Source organism: Haliaeetus albicilla, chromosome 14, assembly GCF_947461875.1.
Source record: "Haliaeetus albicilla chromosome 14, bHalAlb1.1, whole genome shotgun sequence".
NCBI classification, from domain to species: domain Eukaryota; kingdom Metazoa; phylum Chordata; class Aves; order Accipitriformes; family Accipitridae; genus Haliaeetus; species Haliaeetus albicilla.
Genome location: NC_091496.1, coordinates 25,755,739 through 25,777,493, shown reverse-complemented (window position 1 = coordinate 25,777,493; position 21,755 = coordinate 25,755,739). Strand labels below are relative to the sequence as shown.

The 21,755-nt window shown below is 42.4% G+C and overlaps 1 protein-coding gene across 6 annotated transcripts in view; it reads left to right on the top strand.

Moving 5' to 3' along the window:
- The first annotated feature begins 622 nt into the window (after positions 1 to 622).
- Positions 623 to 21,755, top strand: part of CPED1 (cadherin like and PC-esterase domain containing 1) — a 163,352-nt gene continuing 142,219 nt past the window's right edge. For 2 of the 6 annotated variants that reach the window (XM_069802042.1, XM_069802043.1), the window contains exons 1-4: positions 623 to 794; positions 1,045 to 1,161; positions 1,253 to 1,728; positions 13,787 to 13,973. In XM_069802042.1, coding sequence (XP_069658143.1) covers positions 1,477 to 1,728; positions 13,787 to 13,973 — 439 coding nt within the window. In that variant the 5' untranslated portion in view covers positions 623 to 794; positions 1,045 to 1,161; positions 1,253 to 1,476. The remainder of the gene's footprint in view (positions 795 to 1,044; positions 1,162 to 1,252; positions 1,729 to 13,786; positions 13,974 to 21,755) is intronic. The other 4 variants (XM_069802039.1, XM_069802038.1, XM_069802041.1 and 1 more) reach the window with 4 other exon arrangements.

Here is a 21,755-nt window from a genome sequence, read left to right as displayed (position 1 = left end):
CTTTTAAAAAATAGCTAAGGATGGGGGATAAAATAGATGACTTGTATACAGATATTTTTAGCTAAAACAACTTGATTCTATGAGAAGTTTAGGTCTATAAAGATAACAGAGTTCCTCAACTGTTCCCATCTGTCTTGTCCCTGTCCTGTGTCAGCAGGGGGAAGTAGTAACTAAGACCTTCTGTGGCTTAGATAGTAAGTGCTTTCATTGGAGTATTTTTGTCCACCCTCCCTTCTTTCCCTCTTTGACATCAGTAAGAAGTTTTATTTATACACTGCTATGAGGTATTATATCTACTATGGAAAATTACTGACAACTGCTTTGCCAGTGACACTTACGTCCAAGTAAATCTGCTTCCTTTTACAACATTTTTGTTAATCTGGATTAAAATACTGCAGGTGCTGCTCAGATTTCTACTGCCGGCAAGATATTAATATTGTTTCAGTTAGGCTGACTGCTGTAACAGCAGTTTTCTAAAAATTGCAGTGATGGTGGCTTCGAGGCATGCAGTGAGAGCAAGGACACCTCTTGTTCCCCATCCAGATCCCAGGCTACGTCTCCAAACCCCGTGCCTGCTCGGAGCGGAGCTCGTTTAGCCCCACCCTCTGAGCAGTCCAGCCTTTATTTATATGAAGTCTGTGGTCCAACTGGCTTCAGATGGCGTGTGTATGTGCGTGTGCCTGCCTTCTGAGTGTGTGAGACGAGCTGGGATCATGAGCCAGGGTTGTTCCAAGTGGTTTTAATCAGCAGCCCATTAGAGGAGAACGGAAAACTTCTAACAGGATAAGAACCGAGTAAGTAAACCTAACTTTGAACTCGCAATCTGGACAAAACAAATGCAAAGGAAAATCTTCATAGTCTGTCAGTTTTCAGATAGATGGTCACTTTTAGAGAGAAAGCTGTGCATGCTGACAGGAAGGAGGCAATTTAAAAGGACTGGAATGAAGGAAACTGTAAAAACAAAGTGGGAACTGAGAATGCAAGAGAGAAAAAAACAGCAAAAGGATCGTTCACAAAGCTGGTACATTCTCTTACTCTTTTCAGCTGTGGACAGGACGTGTTAAGCTTTAACCTCTCGCTTTCTTGGATACTGTTGTCTGGCTGAGGAGTTCCTTCTGCGAAGAGGGTGAGGACTTCTGCTCCTCACCTGTCTGCTGGCAGGTCTGTTCTCCCGAGAGCGCGGTGCGGCTCCCTGCAGAACGCCCCTTGGCAGGCTGCTGGTTGCCACTGCTCACTTCTCGTTTCTTCACAGGTTGTTGCCGTACCCCCATGGGAGGGTGCTTCCCAAGCCTCTGCTCCTCTGGAACCCGGGACTTCTTGCCAGGCACCAGGAAAGCGCTCGGCAGCAGAAGTGGTGAAAACTCTTGCTAGTATTGGGTAAAGCGTGCCTTTGACTTTTCTTACCCTGGCAAGACGTGGCTACTTGGACGGCATCTGCAATGTGGCAAAGGGCGAAGTGAGGACGGCAAAGAGGCCATGGTTTGTGGGCAAGTCCCCAGGTGCCGCAGGCTTTGTCGCCCTCGTCCCTTCCTCCTGGCCTTAGTGGTGGCCGTCTGTCTGTTCTGCCAGACCCTGACTCCTCTCATGAGCAGCAGCATCCTTTCAGCAGTCGTCAACGGGATTGCGCCCAGCAAACTGACTAAAAGACAGCAAGGACGATACAAGGAGGTCTCCCCAAGCCACACTCACTGCTTCCTCCCTGGCAGCAATTCACAGACGGTGAAAAAGGTAAGTCAGCTGGAGCAGAGTGCTGAGCAATAATTAGCAAAGCGAGTCTGGCAGGATCATCTGAGTCCAGCTAAAATTAGCGTAAGCTTGGAAGTCAGATCTGTATACAAACAAACGGGTGATCTAATGACAGTGGCATATGCGCGAGCACATCTCCGTTACCGGCTCCTCAGTGTAGCATTATTAACATAGGAATCCTGAAATCTTTGACTGAAACATGGCATTGCTCTGTGACTCCAGGGAGATTTCAGTTCGCTGCACAGACCATATTTTATTTTGGCTTTAGGAATCGGTTCAGAGGCTCTGCGGTACAGGCACGTAAATCAGGAGCCAGTGGGGTTTCATGAAAGTGACGGAGGCTGTTAATTAGCACCGGGACTGCAGCTGCCCTGTGTTAAAGTTATCTGCTGGTCAGTTTTGAACTTTACTGGGATTCTGCTGAGAAGCTGAATTTAACTGCATTCAAGAAATAAAAAAAGCGCTTTTCACACTTTCAAGTCACACTATTTACTTTGGAATCTTTGTCCCACAAATTTTACTTTGTCCTTAGGTTACCTGACCTCGTGTTTATTTTGTATAGGCTTCCTAGAATGGGTGTTAAAACCTTACAAATGTAGGCACTGTTATTTTAGTTGGAAAATGTGGTTTGTTAAATGGTCCAGACTGAGGTAGTTATTTTTACTCTGGAATCTGTGATCAGCACTAGCACAAATGTTTCAGGTTTTCTTCAATCCTATAGAAGGCTGCTAATAGTGCAGCAGACACTGCACTGTGAAATTATCATTATGCTGGCTTTTTACATACAACTGCATCAGGACTATAAACATGTGACCTCGCAGATTATGGACAGCATCCACATAAAGCAGTTCAAATTTAAAAAAAAATAAATTAGAAGGCTGCTTCTTTGATTAGACAGCATTCATAGTCTGAAAGGTCAGCTGTATTGATCTTAGGAGAGCAGATGTAAAGTGCATCTTCTGCGACAATCAAAAACAGATATGTGAAATAACTTTGGCATGAACTCTTTAACCTTAAGTCTTAAAAAATGGATTTTTTTTTTTCTTGTGAAGGTCAGAGAGATTTATCTTGAGTTGCAGAAATGTACTCCATGCTGCATTTGTCATAATTTTATGTTTTAATGACCTTTTAGTACACTAGATACCCAGATTTGGATTTGTTCAATAACGTGACATGAAGAATTACAATTTAAAGGGAAATAAGCACAGCTGACAGATGCGGGTCACATTGTGTTACAGCTTTTGACACTTACAGTCCATTTCTTTTTACTCATCGCTATTGTAATGGCAAAGAACATTCCATATCTTACCTTGGGCTACCTAAAGTCAGTAAGAACTGGTGAAACAATGGTGAAGTTTTGCTAGTATGCTCTTTGGCTGAACATATCTGTAATTTCTTCTTTCCCAATTTGCCTGAGAAAAATGCAGATTGACATTGAATTGGTGTGCTGGTTGTTTGAAATGAGAAGAAAGCTTATGTTTTTTCAACATGCTGTACTTACGGCCCTCCAGCATACTTGGTTGGATGTGACTATCACACGCACATGCTGAACCTATAGTACAGATGTAAACGCATGTGTTAACCCTTATAGGTATGTTTTCCAGGGCTGTGCGACTCTAACACATTCCTCTTCAAGTTCTGAAGACCACCCATAGCTGGCTCGCTATTCGTCTTGAGAGTTTCCTCTAGAGCATGATGAACAAAATGTCTTGCACATGTTGGGATGTTACTCTGAGTTGCTCTCTGTTTCCAGAGAATAGTCAGCTGGATGTGTGGGCTGAATAATAATCTCTGGGAACAGAAAAGACAAACATCTCCAAAAATCTCTACCACTTTGCTTTGAAAGTGTGTTCTTGAACTGTGTGTTTTCGCCCACTGCTTATTCAGATAGCTGAACTGTTATCTTGCTTGATTTTATTGGGTACCCGGTAACATTTAAGACAGATGTCATGGTTGAAACTTTACACTGTTTTATTTTACAATTATGTGCTCACCCACAGTAGATTGGAAACAAGTTTTCATTAAAGCTCTGGTTGAAATCTTCATGTATGAATCTGGAAAAATACTTTAAAATATAGTCCAGATTATTCACATTTTTAATTAACTAGTCATGTATTCTTATGCTATAAAGAGTCCAGCAAGCAAATTTATTAAAAAGAATCTGTTCTGCAGTTGAAAAGTGACTCAAAGCAAACACTGCAATATGTCTTATGAAATCAAAGTTCATGAATAAATTTTAAGGAAAAGAAGACCCTGCTGGAGATAATATTCTTTAGATAACACCCAGTGTTGCTGGGGTTTGAGCCATAGCATCTATCACACTGCAGAATCTCTTCTGACTGGGTAGGGGCAGGTTTAATTCTTGCTTCCTTCAGAGACACAATCAGTATTGTGTTGAGCCTGCTGTGAGAATTTGGTTATGATTTTTATTGCACAAGCAAAATCCCCTTCCAAAGTCTGATAATTTCTCCATTCAGAGTATGTGTAGCACTAAGTGCCTAAAAAAAAAAAAAAAAAAAAAAGCTGGCACCTTTTATGAGCCATCGGGGGAAGCAGAGGGCGAGATCTGAGGAAGCATGCAGCTTTGCCACTGCATCTCTGATCTCAAAATTAATCTCATTTTGGAAGTGAAAGTTCCAGACAAATGCAGAAAAAGCATGGGGCTGGAAATTGCCAATTTGATCTGTGAATGTGTCTTTAACTACATCCAAGATGCCCTGGGATGGAGCCATTACTGTCAGGCACATAGTGCAAGCTGTCTTTTTTTAAATTGCAAAAATGCAGATTTCATTCGTAGCCTGGAAATCCTGACAGAGCTTATAGTACTTCTCTCTCAGGTATCACACATTACAGGAGTTTTAAAAGCTGCTGGAGAGCTGGCCCTGTAACCTTATTTTCACATGAAGAGAGGTCAACATTTTCTAGTATAAAATTTAATGTTAATATGTGTAACATGAAAAATAGAAGGCTTATTTCTGAATCTCCAACCTTAAAGGCAATAGAGGGACATATCACATTCAGCAGCAAGCTATCTTCAGGTTCAGCCAGGCACTCCTATCTCCTGTGTGATGAAGTATTTGCAAATATGTATAGTAAGGAGAAGAGTTGGTGCTGTAGCATCAAAACTGAAATAAGTATCAACAAAAAAGCCCATACAAGCCCTATGTGTAGGTTTGTCTGGCATGGTATTGTGCCAGAAATACCTTTGGTACCAGCCAGATGTAAAACCGTTACGCTCATCTTAAGTAATATAGCTCTGCTTCTCAGCCAGTTCTGAGAAAAGCTAATTAGGTGGTTACGCTGTGTTTCCACTCTCTGAATTAATTCAGCCAGAGCCAACTTAGGTGTCTCTGCAGAGCAGTGTGTTTTGCCCAGGTAGACATCATGCCTCTGCTGTTGGGATGAAGCAGTGAGACAGTATTGCTTATGTGGTAGGCGCTGTTTTGGCATAGTAGCTCTCTAACCATGGCCTAGATTAAAAAACTTAGATTTTAAAATTTTAAGATGGGTCATGAAGGATATTATTTCGTGGATACTCACAAGAGCCTTGCTTCACATCCCCTGGCCATTTAAGGCCAGCTGAGGAAAAAAAAAACCCACCAAACAAGAGATGCAGCTGGTTATATGAGAATTTAATGAGTAGGTGAGGCTGGCATCTTAATAAATGAAATATAACAGGTATGGTGAAAAAAGATGTCTTCTCTTTCAAGGCCCTCAACTTGCTACTTATGTTTGGTGTAAAAGAGATATCTCCGAGAGGAGCTATAATGAGTTTGGCAATCAGGAAGAATGAAAAAAGGTTTTTTTATGGCTTCATTCTAAACAAACAGGATTGGATATCAGTTACTGGGAGTGGACAGTATGAAAGGTGCAAGATAATAACAGCTTGATGTGGCCATGTCTCAGAGATACTCTGTAGAAAAAAAAGAAAAAAAAAGACAAAAGAGAAATATCATGTTTTAGTCCTAACCAAGGTCTAGAGGAAGATCCAGTTGAACATCTTGCACAGGTTACAGGCCCAGGTGCCTATATTTGAAAATTGGGAGTGAAATTACTGAAAAGGTGAGAAATTGTTACTAGAACTTTAGAACTCTAGACAACCAGAGTGGAATTATCCTCTCTTTACTTGAGTGCTCCACTCCATCTTGTCAGAGACAGAAAGCTGAACTCCATAGTCAGTGGAAATAACTGCCTCTAATGCAAAATTCATCATCACTTAATGCAGACATTTAAAACAAATCTGATGAACTTCACTCTCTAAAGGCGTATGTCTGGGTTTTTTCTACTGATTTTTTGGATGGAATATACTTGCTTCGGTCAGAATAAGCAAGGAACAAAGGGGGAAGGAGTGTCGTGGAAGAAGGCATTGGGAAAGGAGGCAGGTGTGGGAAGCAGAGTAAGGAACTATGGTTGCAAAGTAATAGTATCCTCAGAAGGCACAGAAGAGATTGTGCACAGAGGGGGCTGGATTTTTGCAGGGGAAGAGAAAGGGAGACGGGAATGGAAATGGAAGGAAAAGAAGACAAAGCTAGTGGGAACTTTTGAAATGTAAATATGTGAACAAGGAGGAATGAAGCTGGATGATAGAATGAGAAGGGGCGATTTTTGCTATTATGCAGAAACGGAGTGTGGTGAGAGCTCTGGATAGAAAGGATTACATTATGCATAATAAGGTTTGATACATTTTTAAAGTAAATTTAATCTTAAAAAGGATATTTATTTTCTAGAATACAGTAGGAGGATGAGAACTCTTTTCTCCTCACAAAAGAACAAAGAACTTTGCTAGTATGACACCTCTGTTAATAGAAAGCAATTGACAGATGGTATGGTATCAGCAACTGGTTTCCTTGGAATGATACCACATTCAGATTGCACCCTGTGAAAGAAGGCCATTTTATTCCCCCTTTTCAGTGTAAAATGCAAAAGGCACTGAGGAAACAGCTATTTTTACAGCGCAGATAGCTAGAGATATTTTGGTGATAAAGGGCAAAGCTATTGTGGTAGCAGTCAGGAAAGAGGGGCAGGGTGGAGGCTTTTTGCAGGAAGGGAACGTTGAGAAGGATGCATCAGCAGCAAATGGGAAATGGAGGCAGAATCTCACTCATGCACTTCATTGGAGCCCTTTCCTCAATAGTAGCTGTTTTGATAAGATGGTAGAATTGGCTCATTGTCTGTTCTCGAGACCAGGCAGTTGGTACCGTGAACTACATGTAATCATAAAGCAAAGGCATTTTGATAAAATAACTCTGTACTTCCAGCTCAGAGTGCTGGTGATGACTACGCAAATAACTCCAGTTTTGCTCTTGGATTTATGAAGTCATCAGAAACCAGCCGTCAAAGTAGTGCCAATAATCTAGTTGCTTGTTCTGTATTTATTCAGCAAACAATTGGAAGCAGAATTACATTCCAACCATTTCATTCTACAACCCAGTCCTTTCTGATTAGGAAATCTAACAGAACATAGAGCCAACACATTTAAATATCCTCCAGAAAGTGAAACAGGAAATTAACTTCTCTGTTACTTCTTGATACAGGAGCTATGTGCACTTCAAATATAACGGTAGTATGAACAAAACACTATTTCTATGAGCTTTTATGCAAACATGAAAAAGAATTTAAAAGTCACATTTGGAATTAATAAAGGTCTGCACAGTCCTGTAAATGAACAACTTTGGGCATTACAACCACATGCTAAGTTTTTATTATCGCTCTTCTTATTAATGCTGTTTAATATTAGTGCGGTAGTTTCTAGGAGTCCCACTCATGGATTTTTTGTAATGTTGTTGTGCTAGGTGGTATTTAGGCAGATCCACTTCCTTTGCTGGCTAAATGGGAATTTAGGCAGGTCGCTGCCTGTAAATATTGCTAGTAGTGCCAGTGTTGTTCATATAAGGCTGGTTCTCTTTCGTGGTATTTCTGTTGCATTCCCCTTTCATGGAAAGGCCTTTTGGTTTGCACAGTGGCTCATATATCTCTTTTGCAGCAGCCTGGTACCTTCAGAAAGCAGTGGGGTTAAAGTAAGCTGCAGTCCAGTTATTTGAAGCTATTGGACAAGACTCTGACAGTCGTGGCTGGCTTGGGGTAGAAGAGTGGCTGCCTGTAATCAACACAGGGACTAACGCCACCAGAACTGGGTAGCTGAAAAGATGATTCACAGTTTTTGAGTTCCTTCCTGAGAGAAGCTTAGGCAGACATGAGTTGGGTCATTATGTTAGGAAGAAGAATTTTGTTTCTGCAGTTGAAGTGATGGTCAATGAAATTCTATGGCAACAGTTCAAACTGTGTATTTGCTTCCTTGCCAGGCAGAGACAATGCATCAATATTTATGGAATTATGCAGTCTTCTTGGAATCTGAAAAAACGCCAAGGAACTGTTTTTCTCTCCTCAACTGGAAATATCTTTGCTATTTTCTTCTTGGCCAAAACAATGACAGTAATTATATATTATAAGGTTCTGTTACTGACCAAATTTTGTTTTTTTGGAACAACCCAGAATTCTGTACAACAGTGGAAAGCTTCAGAGACTAATACAATCAATTACATCTTTATACATTCATAACCTAGAATTAGATAAACTGGTTTCAAGGAAAATGTCAAAACATTTTCTGTTTAACAGAGAATTTCACAGCTATGTGGAACTTGCAGACAGAACTAGGAATCGCAACTCAGATAATAGATGTCTATTTTCAGTCGGACAAGGATGGTTACGTAATACTTGAGCTTTCATATTATATAAACTGGGCTGTTTATCTCATTCGTTGAGCCCTCAGAGGAATATACATTTGATGTGATAATTTTTTAAAAATCCATAATAAATTTTATGGAGCTCAATTTGTTTTCTTCTGTGTTTTTCATGTTATTCTATAAACTGAAAACAAAATTACAAAATTCATTTTTATGCATTTTTATTCACTTTACAGCCCACTGTGGTTTGTTTAGACCAGTTGTTAAGGCTGTGGATCATCTGTGTAACAGCCTATTGCACTAAAATGAGGTCAGTGACTCAGCTAAGTGCAATGGTTTGCAAGCTGTAAGAGCAGGTATATCATGTCAAAGCTCACATAGGCCTCATCCTAAATCATATGGGAAATCTCAGCTTTGCTGTAAAGCATCATTAATTTCTGTGGAGACAGCCACACTATTCTCTAGGTAAGACATGGGCCACAGGTGTTCTTTACCAATCCTTTTCACGTAAGTTGTATTGAATCTGTAATAAACTAACCTGCTAACAAATAGCCCGAGACTTCAAACTGGGGAAGAGCTAAAAAATGGTTAGGACATGAAAATGTTTGACCATTTAACAATTAGTCTGAGATATTCAAAATGTTGTGGATCCGTTTTTTTGGCCTAAGCCTGCTACACATTAAAGTTATAGGAATGCCAAAAACATTAGAACCGTAAAACGTCACAATATGCGAACAGCTTATTTTCATCTATTGCACTCTGCTTCTTTTATACCAGCTCTCTGCCCAGACTGCATTTTTATGATTGAGAAACATTTTATAAAAACCAGCAGACTCTTTAAGTGTACAAACATGACTGCTATTGCTATTAATATTGGAAATTCTGAAAAACATCCAGTAGTAACTAGATCAGCATGGCCAGTGATGTAAGGCATTTTATATAGAGCTTTGGAAGAAATTATGGAATCACTTGCTACAAGCGTGCAGTTGGCCAGAATTTTTTTAAATTTTGGGTAGCTAACGGGTAGTTTCAAACCAAACAAATACCCCACCCTACATTGCACTGGCTTGGCAAGAAAGCGGAGAGGACACGTTGCATCTTGTAACCTGGACTGCAAATAGCTCCGAAAGGGCAGAGGAAATAAATTCGGCAGTACTACTCATGGTTCTCAAGCAGGCACCCTAAAAGGTGTTGAGCTGCTTCATATTATTTAATAGTACCAGATTAGACATCAGGTCAAGCCGTTAAATTTAGGACCCTGAATTGTCTTGGTGTCCCAAAGAAGCCGTCGTGGCTTTTTGGGAAGCTCGTGGAGACAAGCGCCGGGTGTCTAGCGCCTGGGTGGCGGGGGGGGCAGCTGGGGGCCCAGCCAGGCCTGCCGGGCCCCTCCCAGCCCCGCGCCAGCAGGCTTTGGACACCGGCAGCCTGAAGGGTTTTTAGGTGTCTCGGCTCTGCGTGTCCCAAGGAAAACCCTCTGGAGCGGCTGGTGGCGTGCTCCGTGCGAGGGCCGTCGCGAGCCCTCCGGCCGCCCCTGCAAGGCGCCTGGTGGGAGCCGGCTGCTGCGTGGGCCCCGCGGAGCTGCTCAGGGCCATTTGCCTTTGTGTGTTGTGGAAGTGACCGAGGTTACCGCCATCGCTTGAACTTCCTTTCTCCTTTTTATGCCGTTATCAGTGTTCTCTTGAATATTTGCTGTCGCCGAACTAGAGCCTTGTCAACATTTCTGCTAATCCCCAGGGAACCGGGGAGAAGGCCGCCTGCACCGGCGCTCGCCTGGAGGCGGGAGGGAGAGCTCCCTTCCCCTGGAAGGTCCTGCTGCGGCCCGGCTGGCACGGGCCGAGGCCTCTGTCCCCAGGGACCGTGGGGTCCCCGTGGCCCTCAGGACGCCTCGAGGCCCGTTGGTTCCCGTCCCCCCGCGCCTCGCCGGCCAGGCGGAGGCAGCGGTGCGGTGGGGGGCTCAGCTCGGCCCCCGGGCCCAGGCGGCACCCCAGGCCGACGAGGCCTGTCGCACCAGGCGTGGGCTCTGAGGCGGCGGCCGGGCTGGGGCGAGCCCTGCAAGAGCTGCCTCTGGAGCATTGCCCGCAGGGGAAAATACAGGCGTTGCTGGGTGCTTGAGGTAGAAGCTCTTAGAGTTTGTTTGAAGAAACATGCTGAAGGAGTGCAGGAGGCTTCGCTCTTGCGAAGGAAGGTGTTCTCTGTTAGCGTGAAAAAGCGCAATGACCGTTAGCGAGGAGGAATGCGCACAAAGCGCCGCCAGGCCCAAGGCAGGGCCCTCGCAGCAGGCAGCGAGCACCCTCAGCCGCAGAGGAGGGACGGGAGCGGGACAAGCCATAATCGCCCGCTAAAACCCAATAAAGATGCATCCCGGGCTGCAGCCCCTCCGCGCTCCTCACGTGTCCTTAGTTCACCCCGCAACACTGGCCCTCGCAGCACACGCGGGATGGAAAATTGGATTTGCTCGCAGGATAAAGCGAGAGGTGTCTCTGTCCTGATTTTCTTCGGCAATGCAAGTGAAATGGAAAGTGGGAAGTGTCCGGCTGGGCTGCCCGGAAGAGAAGGAGGAGGGAGAGGGAGCACAGGAGGGGGGCCAGGGCAAGGGCTGGATTTAGGGACAGGGAGGGAGGGAGGGAAACGGAGAGGAAGGGCTGCCAGCGGCTGCTGGCGCTGCAGGAGAGCAGGAAGGAGAGAAGATAAGAGGAGAGGAGGGAGGGGCAGTGTTGTATCGAGATATTTTTCAGGGTCCCCTCACTGATGATGCTAACCCTTGCCATCAGGAAAGTCTGCTCTGGAGCAAAAGCAGATGTGGCGTTAGACGCTCAGGGCTCAGAAATAGTTCGTGGTCCTCACTGCCTCAGAGAAGCTTAGATTTCAGCCAAGCATAATGTAAAACTGCATCCTGTAATTGGGGAACAGACTACTGAGAAGAGTGACTTTATCACTGGGTCCCGGTCCTATAAAACCGAACAGATCTTGAATGACATTTGTTCATTTCAAAGCGTCTGTCTCTTTTCAGTGTGGTGCACAAAATGGTGGTGCTTTGTTTGTGTAGCGCTTAGTATCTCCGGTGATAAGCTTACTAAAATTAGAAGTTATGGAGTAACATAGTTTTTAAAAGATATACTGCTAACTACTGCTAGGTTGAAATTCATGAACTTGCCAAGAACTAATTTCATGTAATGAATTTAATCCCTTAAATGCTGGTATGTGTCATCCTAAAGACAAATACTTTTCACAAAAAGAAAATCTTGTCTGTTAATGATATTTTAATTGTAAAAGAACAGTTAGACAATTCCAGATATTAGTGACCTCTTTCCCACATGGAGCATCCTATTTTTTTGCTGTATTGGGTTTTCTGTGGCAAGGTTTTGGTAGTGGAGGGGCTACAGTGGTGGCTTCTGTGAGAAGCTCCTAGAAGCTTCCCCTATGTCCGACAGAGCCAATGCCAGCTGGCTCCAAGACGGACCCACTGCTGGCCAAAGCTGAGCCAGTCAGTGACAGTGGTAGCACCTCTGGGATAATGTATTTGAGAAGGGGGGAAAAAAAGCCCTGCGCAACACCAGCAGCACCCAGGAGAGATGAGTGAGAATATGAGAGCAACAACCCTGCAGACCCCCAGGTCAGTGAAGAAGGAGGGGGAGGAGATGCTCCAGGCACTGGAGCAGAGATTCCCCTGCAGCCCGTGGTGAAGACCATGGTGAGGCAGGCTGTCCCCTTGTGGCCCATGGAGATTAACGGTGGAGCAGATATCCACCTGCAGCCCATGGAGGATGCCATGCTGGAGCAGGTGGATGTGCCTGAAGGAGGCTGTGACCCCGTGGGAAGCCTGCATTGGAGCAGGCTCCTGGCAGGACCTGTGGACCCTTGGGGGACCCACGGTGGAGCAGTCTGTGCCTGAAGGACTGCAGCCCATGGAAAGGACTCACGCTGGAGCAGTTCATGAACAACTGTAGCCCATAGGAAGGATTCATGTTGGAGAAGTTCATATCTCCCATGAGAGGGACCCGACGCTGGAGCAGGGGACAAGTGAGGAGTCCTCGCCCTGAGGAGGAAGGAGCAGCAGAGACAGCGTGTGATGAACTGACCCCAACCCCATTCCCTGTCCCCCTGTGCTGCTGTCTGGGAGGAGGTAGAGAAAATAGGGAGTGGAGTTGAGCCCAGGAAGGTTGGGGAGGGAGGTGTTTTAATATTTACTTTTTATTTCTCATTATCCTACTCTGATTTGATTGGTAATTAATTAAATTAATTTCTCCAAGTCAAGGCTGTTTTGCCGGTGACAGTAATTGGTGAGTGATCTCTCCCTGTCCTTATCTCGACGCACAAGTCTTTTGTTGTATTTTTTCTCCCCTGTCCAACTGAGGAAGTGATTGATAGAGCAGCTCGATGGGCACCTGGCATCCAGCCAGGGTCAACCCACCACACTTATGTAAGACATAAGATATCCCCCTCTCCCAAAGACCCAATGACATTGGCCCAGTAATTTGCTCTTTTCAGATCTTAATGTCAAGCTCACACTCTCTCTCTGTGTTTGGGGTGGCTCTTTTCCATTTTTCCTTGCAATGAGCTCATATCCCAGGCTATTATACGGAGGAAGGGTTTTCTCTAGATGCTATTGTCCCTAGGCACTATGTGGGAAGACAGTGCATGGTAGACAACCTAAGAGTTCCCTGGGATTCATTGGAGACATCATACACCTTTCCACTTGCTCCTATATACAAGTGTCTCTGCCAGTCGTCCTCTGGGCTGTATCGTGTTGGACTAATAAGGCAATAAGGTACTGACAATGTTACATTTAATTTTCTGGAAGCACAGCATCTGCAGTGCTGTTTAGGATTCCTCTGCATGCATTTACCTCAGAACTCTTCTTACTTTTCTTAGTCACGCTGCATAACAGAACTCAGACCCCTGCACTTACCATCTGTGTAGGACCCATGTTCATTGGAACAGTTTACATGGGACCCACCAAGTCTTCTCTGCTAGGTGACCGACAGATCAGCCTGAGGCCACAGTCAAAGTCAGCTGGCAAATACTGTTACCGGCTCACCAGAGCAGCCCAAATTTCAGCCAAAGCTGTTTCCATGAAGGGAAGACCATGGTTTAAAGATCCTCCATTTCTGCCCTGAGCTTTTGAACCCTTGCAATATCAGTCCAAAATGAAGGTAGAAAAAACAGGGAGGCAGACAAAATGGAATTTGTGGTCAGAAGTCCCTGATATAAAGAGACTTCTTAATTATACGAGAAATATTTCCCAAATTGTCACAGTAAGTTGCTAGTTTCTTTTTGTGAAAAATAACAGCTATATATTATACTGCTGAGGAATGTCCTATCTTACAACCATTGTATTTTCATTGTGTTTCCTGTAGATCAATGACTCCATTCTCCAGTACTTTGGAAGCCGTACGAGAAGAGCAGTTCTGTACGCACCTCCTGCCCACAGTGAAACCGACCGTCAACTCTGTCAGCGCATCCTGGCAAAACATGGATATACAGTCACGGTCCTTGAAAACAGGAGGCTGATGGAAGATCCCAGGCTTGAGGGCCCTTATCGCAGTAAGAATAATTGAATTTAGTTAATTCATTAATTACTAAATGTTAGCTATTGATCTATCATTCTTCCACAGAGGTAAAGCTTATAAACTCTAGATGCGAGTAAGGATACAAGCCAAATTCTAGCCCTTCCCAGTTATGCAGCTAATTTTCCACAATTAGATGATTCTTCCATTAGATGCTTCCTTCTGTTAAAAAATGCAGCAGAGTGATTCATCATAGTCTTGACAACCAAATCAGATCAGTTTGGTTCCTGATGACTTCTCATACCAATATAATTGTGGAATGATTTTCAGTAGAGCATTTCATAGCAAAACAAATACCTGCTACATTTGGGTCTTTCTCATTTTCTCTCTTAGGAAAAAGCTGTATGCATGAAGGTACGCTTTTTCCTCTGGTAATGTTTTGATTGTTCTGTAATGTTCACCCTAAGCTTGTTAAAGAACACGATACAGAGGAAGTATATTTCGCACTTGCTGCAGATGCTGGGGTAAATTACTGCTGTTTCTTAGTTCCTGTTGAAATTTGATCCACAGTTAAAGCAGGCTACTGAAGAAGCTTGGTCTCTTGCACAAGGGACTGTAGCTTTGTGGTGTGGAGTTATACTGTGCCTGATAGAGGAGCTTTGGGGACCAGTTATATATATGCTGACCATGTTTAAGTGCTCTTGGATACCTCAGAGGTATGAACTGAAACTGTGATCTCAGTTTGGTCTTTTGTTGGAAGTCAGTTTTGGAACTGGAAGGCTTTGAAAAAAATGCACAGGCCACCATTCTGTCAGGAGAAAAACAGTGTGGTTGGTTATTTCTCGTGCTAAGGGGAGGGCTGCTTGCATCATTCAGGCTTGCAATACATTCCTGGGGTTACCAGAGAGCTCAGTTTTGCTTTGTGCTTTAACCAATCAGAGTAGTTTCATAGATGAAAAACATAAGTATTTCACATGGATGAGGCTGCTCAAAACTCAACCACTAATTTCAAGTTTCTTTAAGAAATTTTTTTTGAAAGTAAGATACATGCAGTTTTCTTGGAAGGCTGTACTGAGAAATAGTAAATTGTCTTCACCTCGGTCTTTTATTTAATCTGGTTTCAGATGCACCTTTCAGCCACTCCTTGCCTTGAGTACTTTCCATCAGAAAGTGACAAGATACAGTGTGTCCACAGGTTTTTCTCATGTCAGATGTGCCACAGAGAAAAGATAGCATTTCTGGGGACGATGTGCACCATCTCTGTGAAATACTTTTGTTTCAAATGGCCAAGGAAGTGGGGAGGTGAAATTCAGTTATGACTTAAAACAAATCACTGTACTAGATTTTGCTACAGTGATCAACTCAGGTTCAGGTTCTCCAGTGCAAGTTTTTACCCTCCAAACACTGCCTCTGCAGAAATAGCTTAACTGTGGATATTTACATTTTACAGGCTAGCACCAGTACTTCCTGCAGTATTTCTCCAGTAATGAAAAAAAAAAAAAAAAAAAGTTTTAGGTATTTTCCAGGAACATGCTACAGCTTCCAGCAGATGTTGGAGTATGTTAAAAAGTCAAATGCTTGCCAATTTAAGGTAAAGTGTAAGACTCTACTAATCCCATTTCATGGCAACATAAGTCTGCCTTCAACTAGTCCCTGTGTTATGTAAGTGCCTAGCTTTCAAGTTTTGTTTTAAAAACAAGAAGTAAGTAAAAGAGCATGTCTGCATGCCAAATCAATAATCTTTTCTTAGAACTAAACAAGTTATGCTCAAAGTTATTTTTCTTTGCCAGTAGATGATGGGGTTTACTGTTCTGGATGGGATAGTACTCCTTATTTTGGAGAAGGATATTTTGAGCTATGCTTTATCATAATATTTTCCTAATAGGAGTGTTATAAATTATTAAAAAATACGTTCCTTGAAGCCTCTATTAAAAAGATACAGATAATGGACTGAGAACCATAGCTCATGAATGTTATGGAAAATCTATAAAAAGAGTAATTCCTTCTTACTTGGTATTATTTAGCAGCTCTATCCAGTGCTTTTATTTTTGAGCAGTCTGTCTTACTCGTGTATCTTTCAAAGTTCACTCTAATTTTGAAAGGATTTTTTGTTTAGAATGGCTGAGAGCCAAGAGTCTAGCTGAAGTCATATATGGAAAAAAATTCACCACAAAACATTCCTAACTTTTTTGTGCTGGCCCGCTATTCATTTTGGGACCAGTTCTGCTCCTGTTTGAAACTGAAATGTGACAGCTCTGCACACTGATCTTCCAGGGAGATCCTCCACACCTGGGCTGCAGCACTGTGTCGAGTTCATTGCTGTCGGAGAGAAACATCAAGAGAATAGTTTTCTTCCGTGGAAATTTTTCACTTCTTACAGACCAACCAAAACATTTTGAGTTTTGGTAACTGGGAAATGGTTGGCTAAAAAGGAAAAAGATACCTTTTTTTTTTCAGGCAAAGAGACTGCGGTTTATGGGTTTCCTGTGAAAAATCTGTACAGATGCTTTCTGCAGTAAAATATAAATTATTCAAAACCCTAATTTTTCACTGAAAAATAGCTCTGTCAGTAAACTCTCAAGCAGCTTTGGTTGAACAAGAAGTAGCTGTGCTTTCACCATTCCTTAGCAATTAAACCCACATGGAGGGAAAAGCCCATGGACTGATGATATCTATGCCTGCTCTAAGCGCTTTGAGTCTTCCTTTTGCGGCAGCCCTAAATGATCCAGTTTTTCTGTAAGGTTTAACACATCTCTTAGTCTGCTTCTGGGATGGAGATAGAGAGGCAGTACTGTGTTAGTAGCAGATGACAGGGTAGTCAAGTTTTGCAGAGAGCTGGGATTGCCACCTTGGGCATGCAGCTGCTGCTGGGATAGATCTGTTTTAGCATGGTCAGTATCTCCAGTATCTGTGGTAAGTCCATCATGAAGCAAGCAGTGCAAATGGAGTAGGATAACACCTGATGAGAAAGGTATCAGGTTGTATTGGCCAGCACATCTATAAATGGTACACTTGTTTTGTTTGCCAGCTAGGCAGAAGAAGGTGTGCTTGGTGTGTTGTTCCTTCCTTCCTCCTCCTTTTTTTAAAAGTGAGAATCTGGTCATAGAGACATAGCCTCTGGGACACGTTCTGCCTTTGCTGCAGCCTGGGAGCAGGTTTGAAACCAGTGTCACACAGCTTCACGGAAAATAATAAAAGGGTCAGAAGGAGGAGTGAGAAAGCCCCACACATCCAGGCATTCTCCTGGGAGGTTTTCTGTGCTGAGCTGCACAAGCCGCAGACCTTCCTTCCCTCAGCCCAGTACAGAGCTGTGCTGCTCTATCAGGGATGAGTGGGATGAGCTGCCTGGCTTCAGACCACCCTTAGGTCCTCCCAGAGTGGCAAACGCTGGAGAAGAACTTGCCAAATATTTTCCAGAGTCTTCTGCCTTCTTCCCTGTCCTTCCAGTCCGAGAAGCTCTCATCTCTGGGGCCATGGCAAAGATTAACAGGATCTGTGGGTCCCTATGGCTCTGTAATGCCCTGCCAACATTTTCACAACTTTAAGAGGAAAGTTTTATCTCAAAAACGTGTTGCATTAAAATGCTTTTCTGCCCTCCAAAAATAACGTTCCCTAGTTACTGTCTGCTGCCTGAACCTTTCCTGAATGCCATACTTTCCCCAGATGACATCTTCTAAGATAATCTGCTTATATCTTTCTTTCTGGAGCCATCAGTTTTTCTGTCCTTTGCTCAATATGCCTGCCTCATTAGTCAATGGTGACCTGCCTTTTATAGGCAATTCCTAAATTTCTCAATTCTTTACCTTTACTAATAGTTACACAAATCTCAGAAAACTGCAGGCTCTGAAAAACATGTGCAGTTGAATGCTACAAACCTAACCAGCCAGTTTTAATTCATTCTGCAATAACATGCAAAATTCTGCTGTTACTGCTAGCTTTTGGAGTGGAAAAGATTCTGCATAACCTTAATGATAGCCAGTCAGTTTGGCCATGGAAAAAAGCACATCTATTCAGGCCGCTGGCAAACTGAGTGCAGTGTAACATTATATGCTCCCTGCTGCCTTAGAACATTAATTTTAATAATTCGGTGGAAGTTTGTGCAATCACAATGGGTGACTTTAAAAAAAGAATCATAAACCATTTTCATAGTATTGATTTTACAGGATCATTTCCTATTTTTAGAATACTACAGTTAAGTATTTAAACTTTACTATGGCTTCTGTTTGCAGTTTGAGTGACATCCACTGAAGATGAAATTTTAGCCATGCCATTAGAAAGTTCGTTACAGTACATATATTGACTTGGGGGTTTTTTTGTGATTTATTGTTCCATAAGACAAGTATTGAACCCAACTTAGCTTTGGTTGATATTTATCTCTTGGGTCAATAAGTCTTGATATTTATTTCCACTGGAATCAATACCAGCTTCATGTCCTATTTCTCACCTGAGATTGTTAAGTGGAGATCATATACTATATATATCCTTAAATCTACATATATTGCAAAGAATATTAGATCTGAAGTTATTTCCTCTTTGCTGACCTTATCAATATGCACTGAATTCTGTTCTGTTTTCTGCCATTTTAAGAGCACACTGTGTTTAAGTACTTGGCTCTGTAAATTAAGCCCTGGTTCCAGCAACTAACTATGAGGATGATCTGGCTTTTTGCAGATGTGGGAGCGGTGCTTGGGTGGAGCTGCTCCAAGAACAGGAAGGGATGAGTGAGGCAACAGACCCATGGGAGCAAATCTGAGCGAATCTTGGCCTTTCTCTTTATGTACTGGTGGCAAGAGATCTGTCTGGCATTTAAGGTGGCATCTCATGGCATTACTTACGTATTACCGCAAGGAGTGAATAACCCCTCATTGTTAAAGAACCTGAATATATTCAGACATAACTCATTTTGCTGTAAAATGCTGATTTGAGAATTGTTGTATTGTTATGGCAGATATGGCCTCAGCTGCCTCCCTCCTTGGCTCTCTGTGGAGCGCTGTTGCTTCTTTGTACCCAGTGGTTGCTCCCTGTAAAAGCTGCTGCTTGGGGAATGTCAGGAAGCATGAGCCTGCAGGAGCAATCACAGGTGTTCAGCAGATGTGGAGCGATGCTAGCTGCAGGTTTCTGTCTCTCTCTGGATGGTGCATGACTGAAGAAGCAGTTGGGGACAGATGAAAGAAAATTCTGCTTTGATTCTCCCCAAAAGCAATTTTCCAAGTCAATCTTTGTCAATTTTTCATTTTTGGTTTTTTTGGGGTATCCTTTGGAAAATCTGCTCTTTAAAGAAAATCTACATTTTCCATGGGAAAAAAATGCCTGTGTCTGTTCACTTCTATTCACAGTAGGACTAGGAGGCACAGAAATGTTGCCACACCAGAGTTAGAGATGGAGAAACTAGGATAAAAACCATATGAGTCACTGTCAGAACTAGGATGAAATGCATGCTCCTTGCTGTATATCTTTATGTTATTCCTTTAGCGTATTGTATCACCTCTGGTACTCCTCACTATTCATACTTTTGACCAGAGGGTAAATCAGCAAAAGAATCAGCTTAATTGCTGACATCTGGCCAGCAGCAAGGTAGGAACTTGCAGAAGTGCTACTTCATAAGTGCAGCCAGTAATAGTTTCCTCAGGGCTGCTAATTAGTCTAGAGAATAAACCACCGCCGTGGGATTCGGAGGCCCCCAGGGCCGTGTCTGGTGACTGTCAGACATTTGCTTTTCATTTTCCAAGATGTACTATATCAGCAGAAGTAGTGAGAAAGAGGAGGTGGTAGAGACAGGAGGACAGAGTGATGCTCTTTCTTCAATGACTGTGAAGACTGGTATGACTGGGGGAACAGAGGTACTTGTTAGCGTAAAATATTCAAAAAGTCTGCTGCCAAGGAAAAAAGAACAATTCTTCATGCCTATAGTAAATAGGATATGAAGTACTACAACAATGAAAAAGTTATGTTAGATATTAGGAAAGCTGTTTTGGGGGTAAGGCTAGTGAATTTATCAAATGGATCCCCTGGAGCTGTGGAGCATTCAATCTTAGAGGTCTTGAAATATTAGGTAAAGAGATTTTATTGGGTGTAGTGTGTCCCCTTGTGGGGTAACAAGATGGACTCACAGACCTCTTGAAGTCTATGACTAGCCTTGAGAGAATGAGGCAGACAAGAAACTGAAGAGGGAAAACAGTGAGATAGAGAGATTCAGGTATGAATCAGCTGTGGTGACTCAGGGCTCTGAGGAACAAGCAATGTGTAGTTTACAGCATCTTCTTAAAATGCAAAATATTCTCAAAAAAACCCAAATCTATGAGTATATTGCCGACAGGAGTGGGGAAAAGGGAAAGGAGGACAAAATCAGTGGTGCTTAGAGTATAGCCCACTGAAGTTTGAGAAGGTAGGAAGCAAATAACATACTCTGAAATAGGGCTGGTTTTCATGGGATGGCATGTAAAAATCAGTAGTAAGAGAACCAAGTCTCCTCCCCTACTGAGTGGTTTTCTGTGGAGTTTGAAATACATTAACAGGAGTAGATAGCATTAGTTCTAACTTTACTTTTATTTCATTTTTTTTATTTTTAATTGTTCAGAGTGCAGTTAGGAGGAGACCCTACTTGCTGTTTGTTACAGCCTCAGACAAGTTTCCATGAAATCCAACTAACTTTAGCAAACAATTATAAAGACTAAAGGCCTCAAGGAAAATTGCTGGTGTGTTCTGTAAACATCTGGTTGCCATTTTCAATTACAAGGACCAACCCACTGAAGGAAGCAGTTTAGTTTTTTTGGAACAGAAATGGGACACTGGGGTTTTTGTTCTTTTTCATAGTGGAGAGTAAAGGAAATGTCAGGAATAGAGAGGTCACTAGATGCTCAGCTTTTATAAATACAAAAGTCTCTGAGAAAATTAAAGTAAATTGAAATCAGGTTCTGAAAGTGTAAACAACCCTGTGGAGGTAAGGTTAAATAAGCAGGACTGGAGATCCTAGCATGCCAGCAAAAGCACAAAATCATTCTATCATAAGTAAGTCATTTAAAATATGGTGCAAAATAATAATGGTGAGGCTAGTCACAGAAGTATTTTGTGGGTTACCATAAAAATACATGTATATCTTCAAATCTAGCAGATGTAACTTCTCTTCCAAAAATCATTTTGGTTAACTGTTGGTACAAATTTATAGCTCATGGTATACAAAACTGGTTGGTTTCCTAATGCAAATGCGTGCCATGTGAGTCCTTGGCAAACAAGTAAAACTTACTTGTCAAAACTTACGGCAAAGTTTTGACAAGTAAAATTTCAGAAGCATTCTTTTTGCATGTTGTTAAGCGAGGAGCTTCCTAAACAAACTAAATAGGTAGAAATGTGATCCTCGGAGCATACTGAGTTACAAGCATACTTAATGTTTGTTAAGTTTGTTCTGCTTCCTTGAAATGAAAGTTAATATAGTTTTAGGAAAAAAAATGTATGCCAGAAACATACATGGTCTTGATCACTTTTTAATTTTGCTTTTAGCAATTAAGCTTGGCTATTTGCCAACTAGTTGAAAGTGGATGCCCAATCTCATGCCACAGACATCATTAGTTCCAGTACAAAACAAATCAGTTTCTGACATACCCAAATAAATGCTGCTCTCTAATGTGATGCTGTGGTTTCTTGCTAGAAAATCTAAATGCATAGTATATTTTTCTGAACAATATGTATTCTCCTTCCTAATTATTAGCAGAACTTATTCATGTTTTCTAGCAGAAGAGCACACAAGCTATTTTTTGTATCACTAAAATAAACCCTCTACAGAATTGTACTAAAACCTCTGTTTCAAACGCACTCTTTTCCT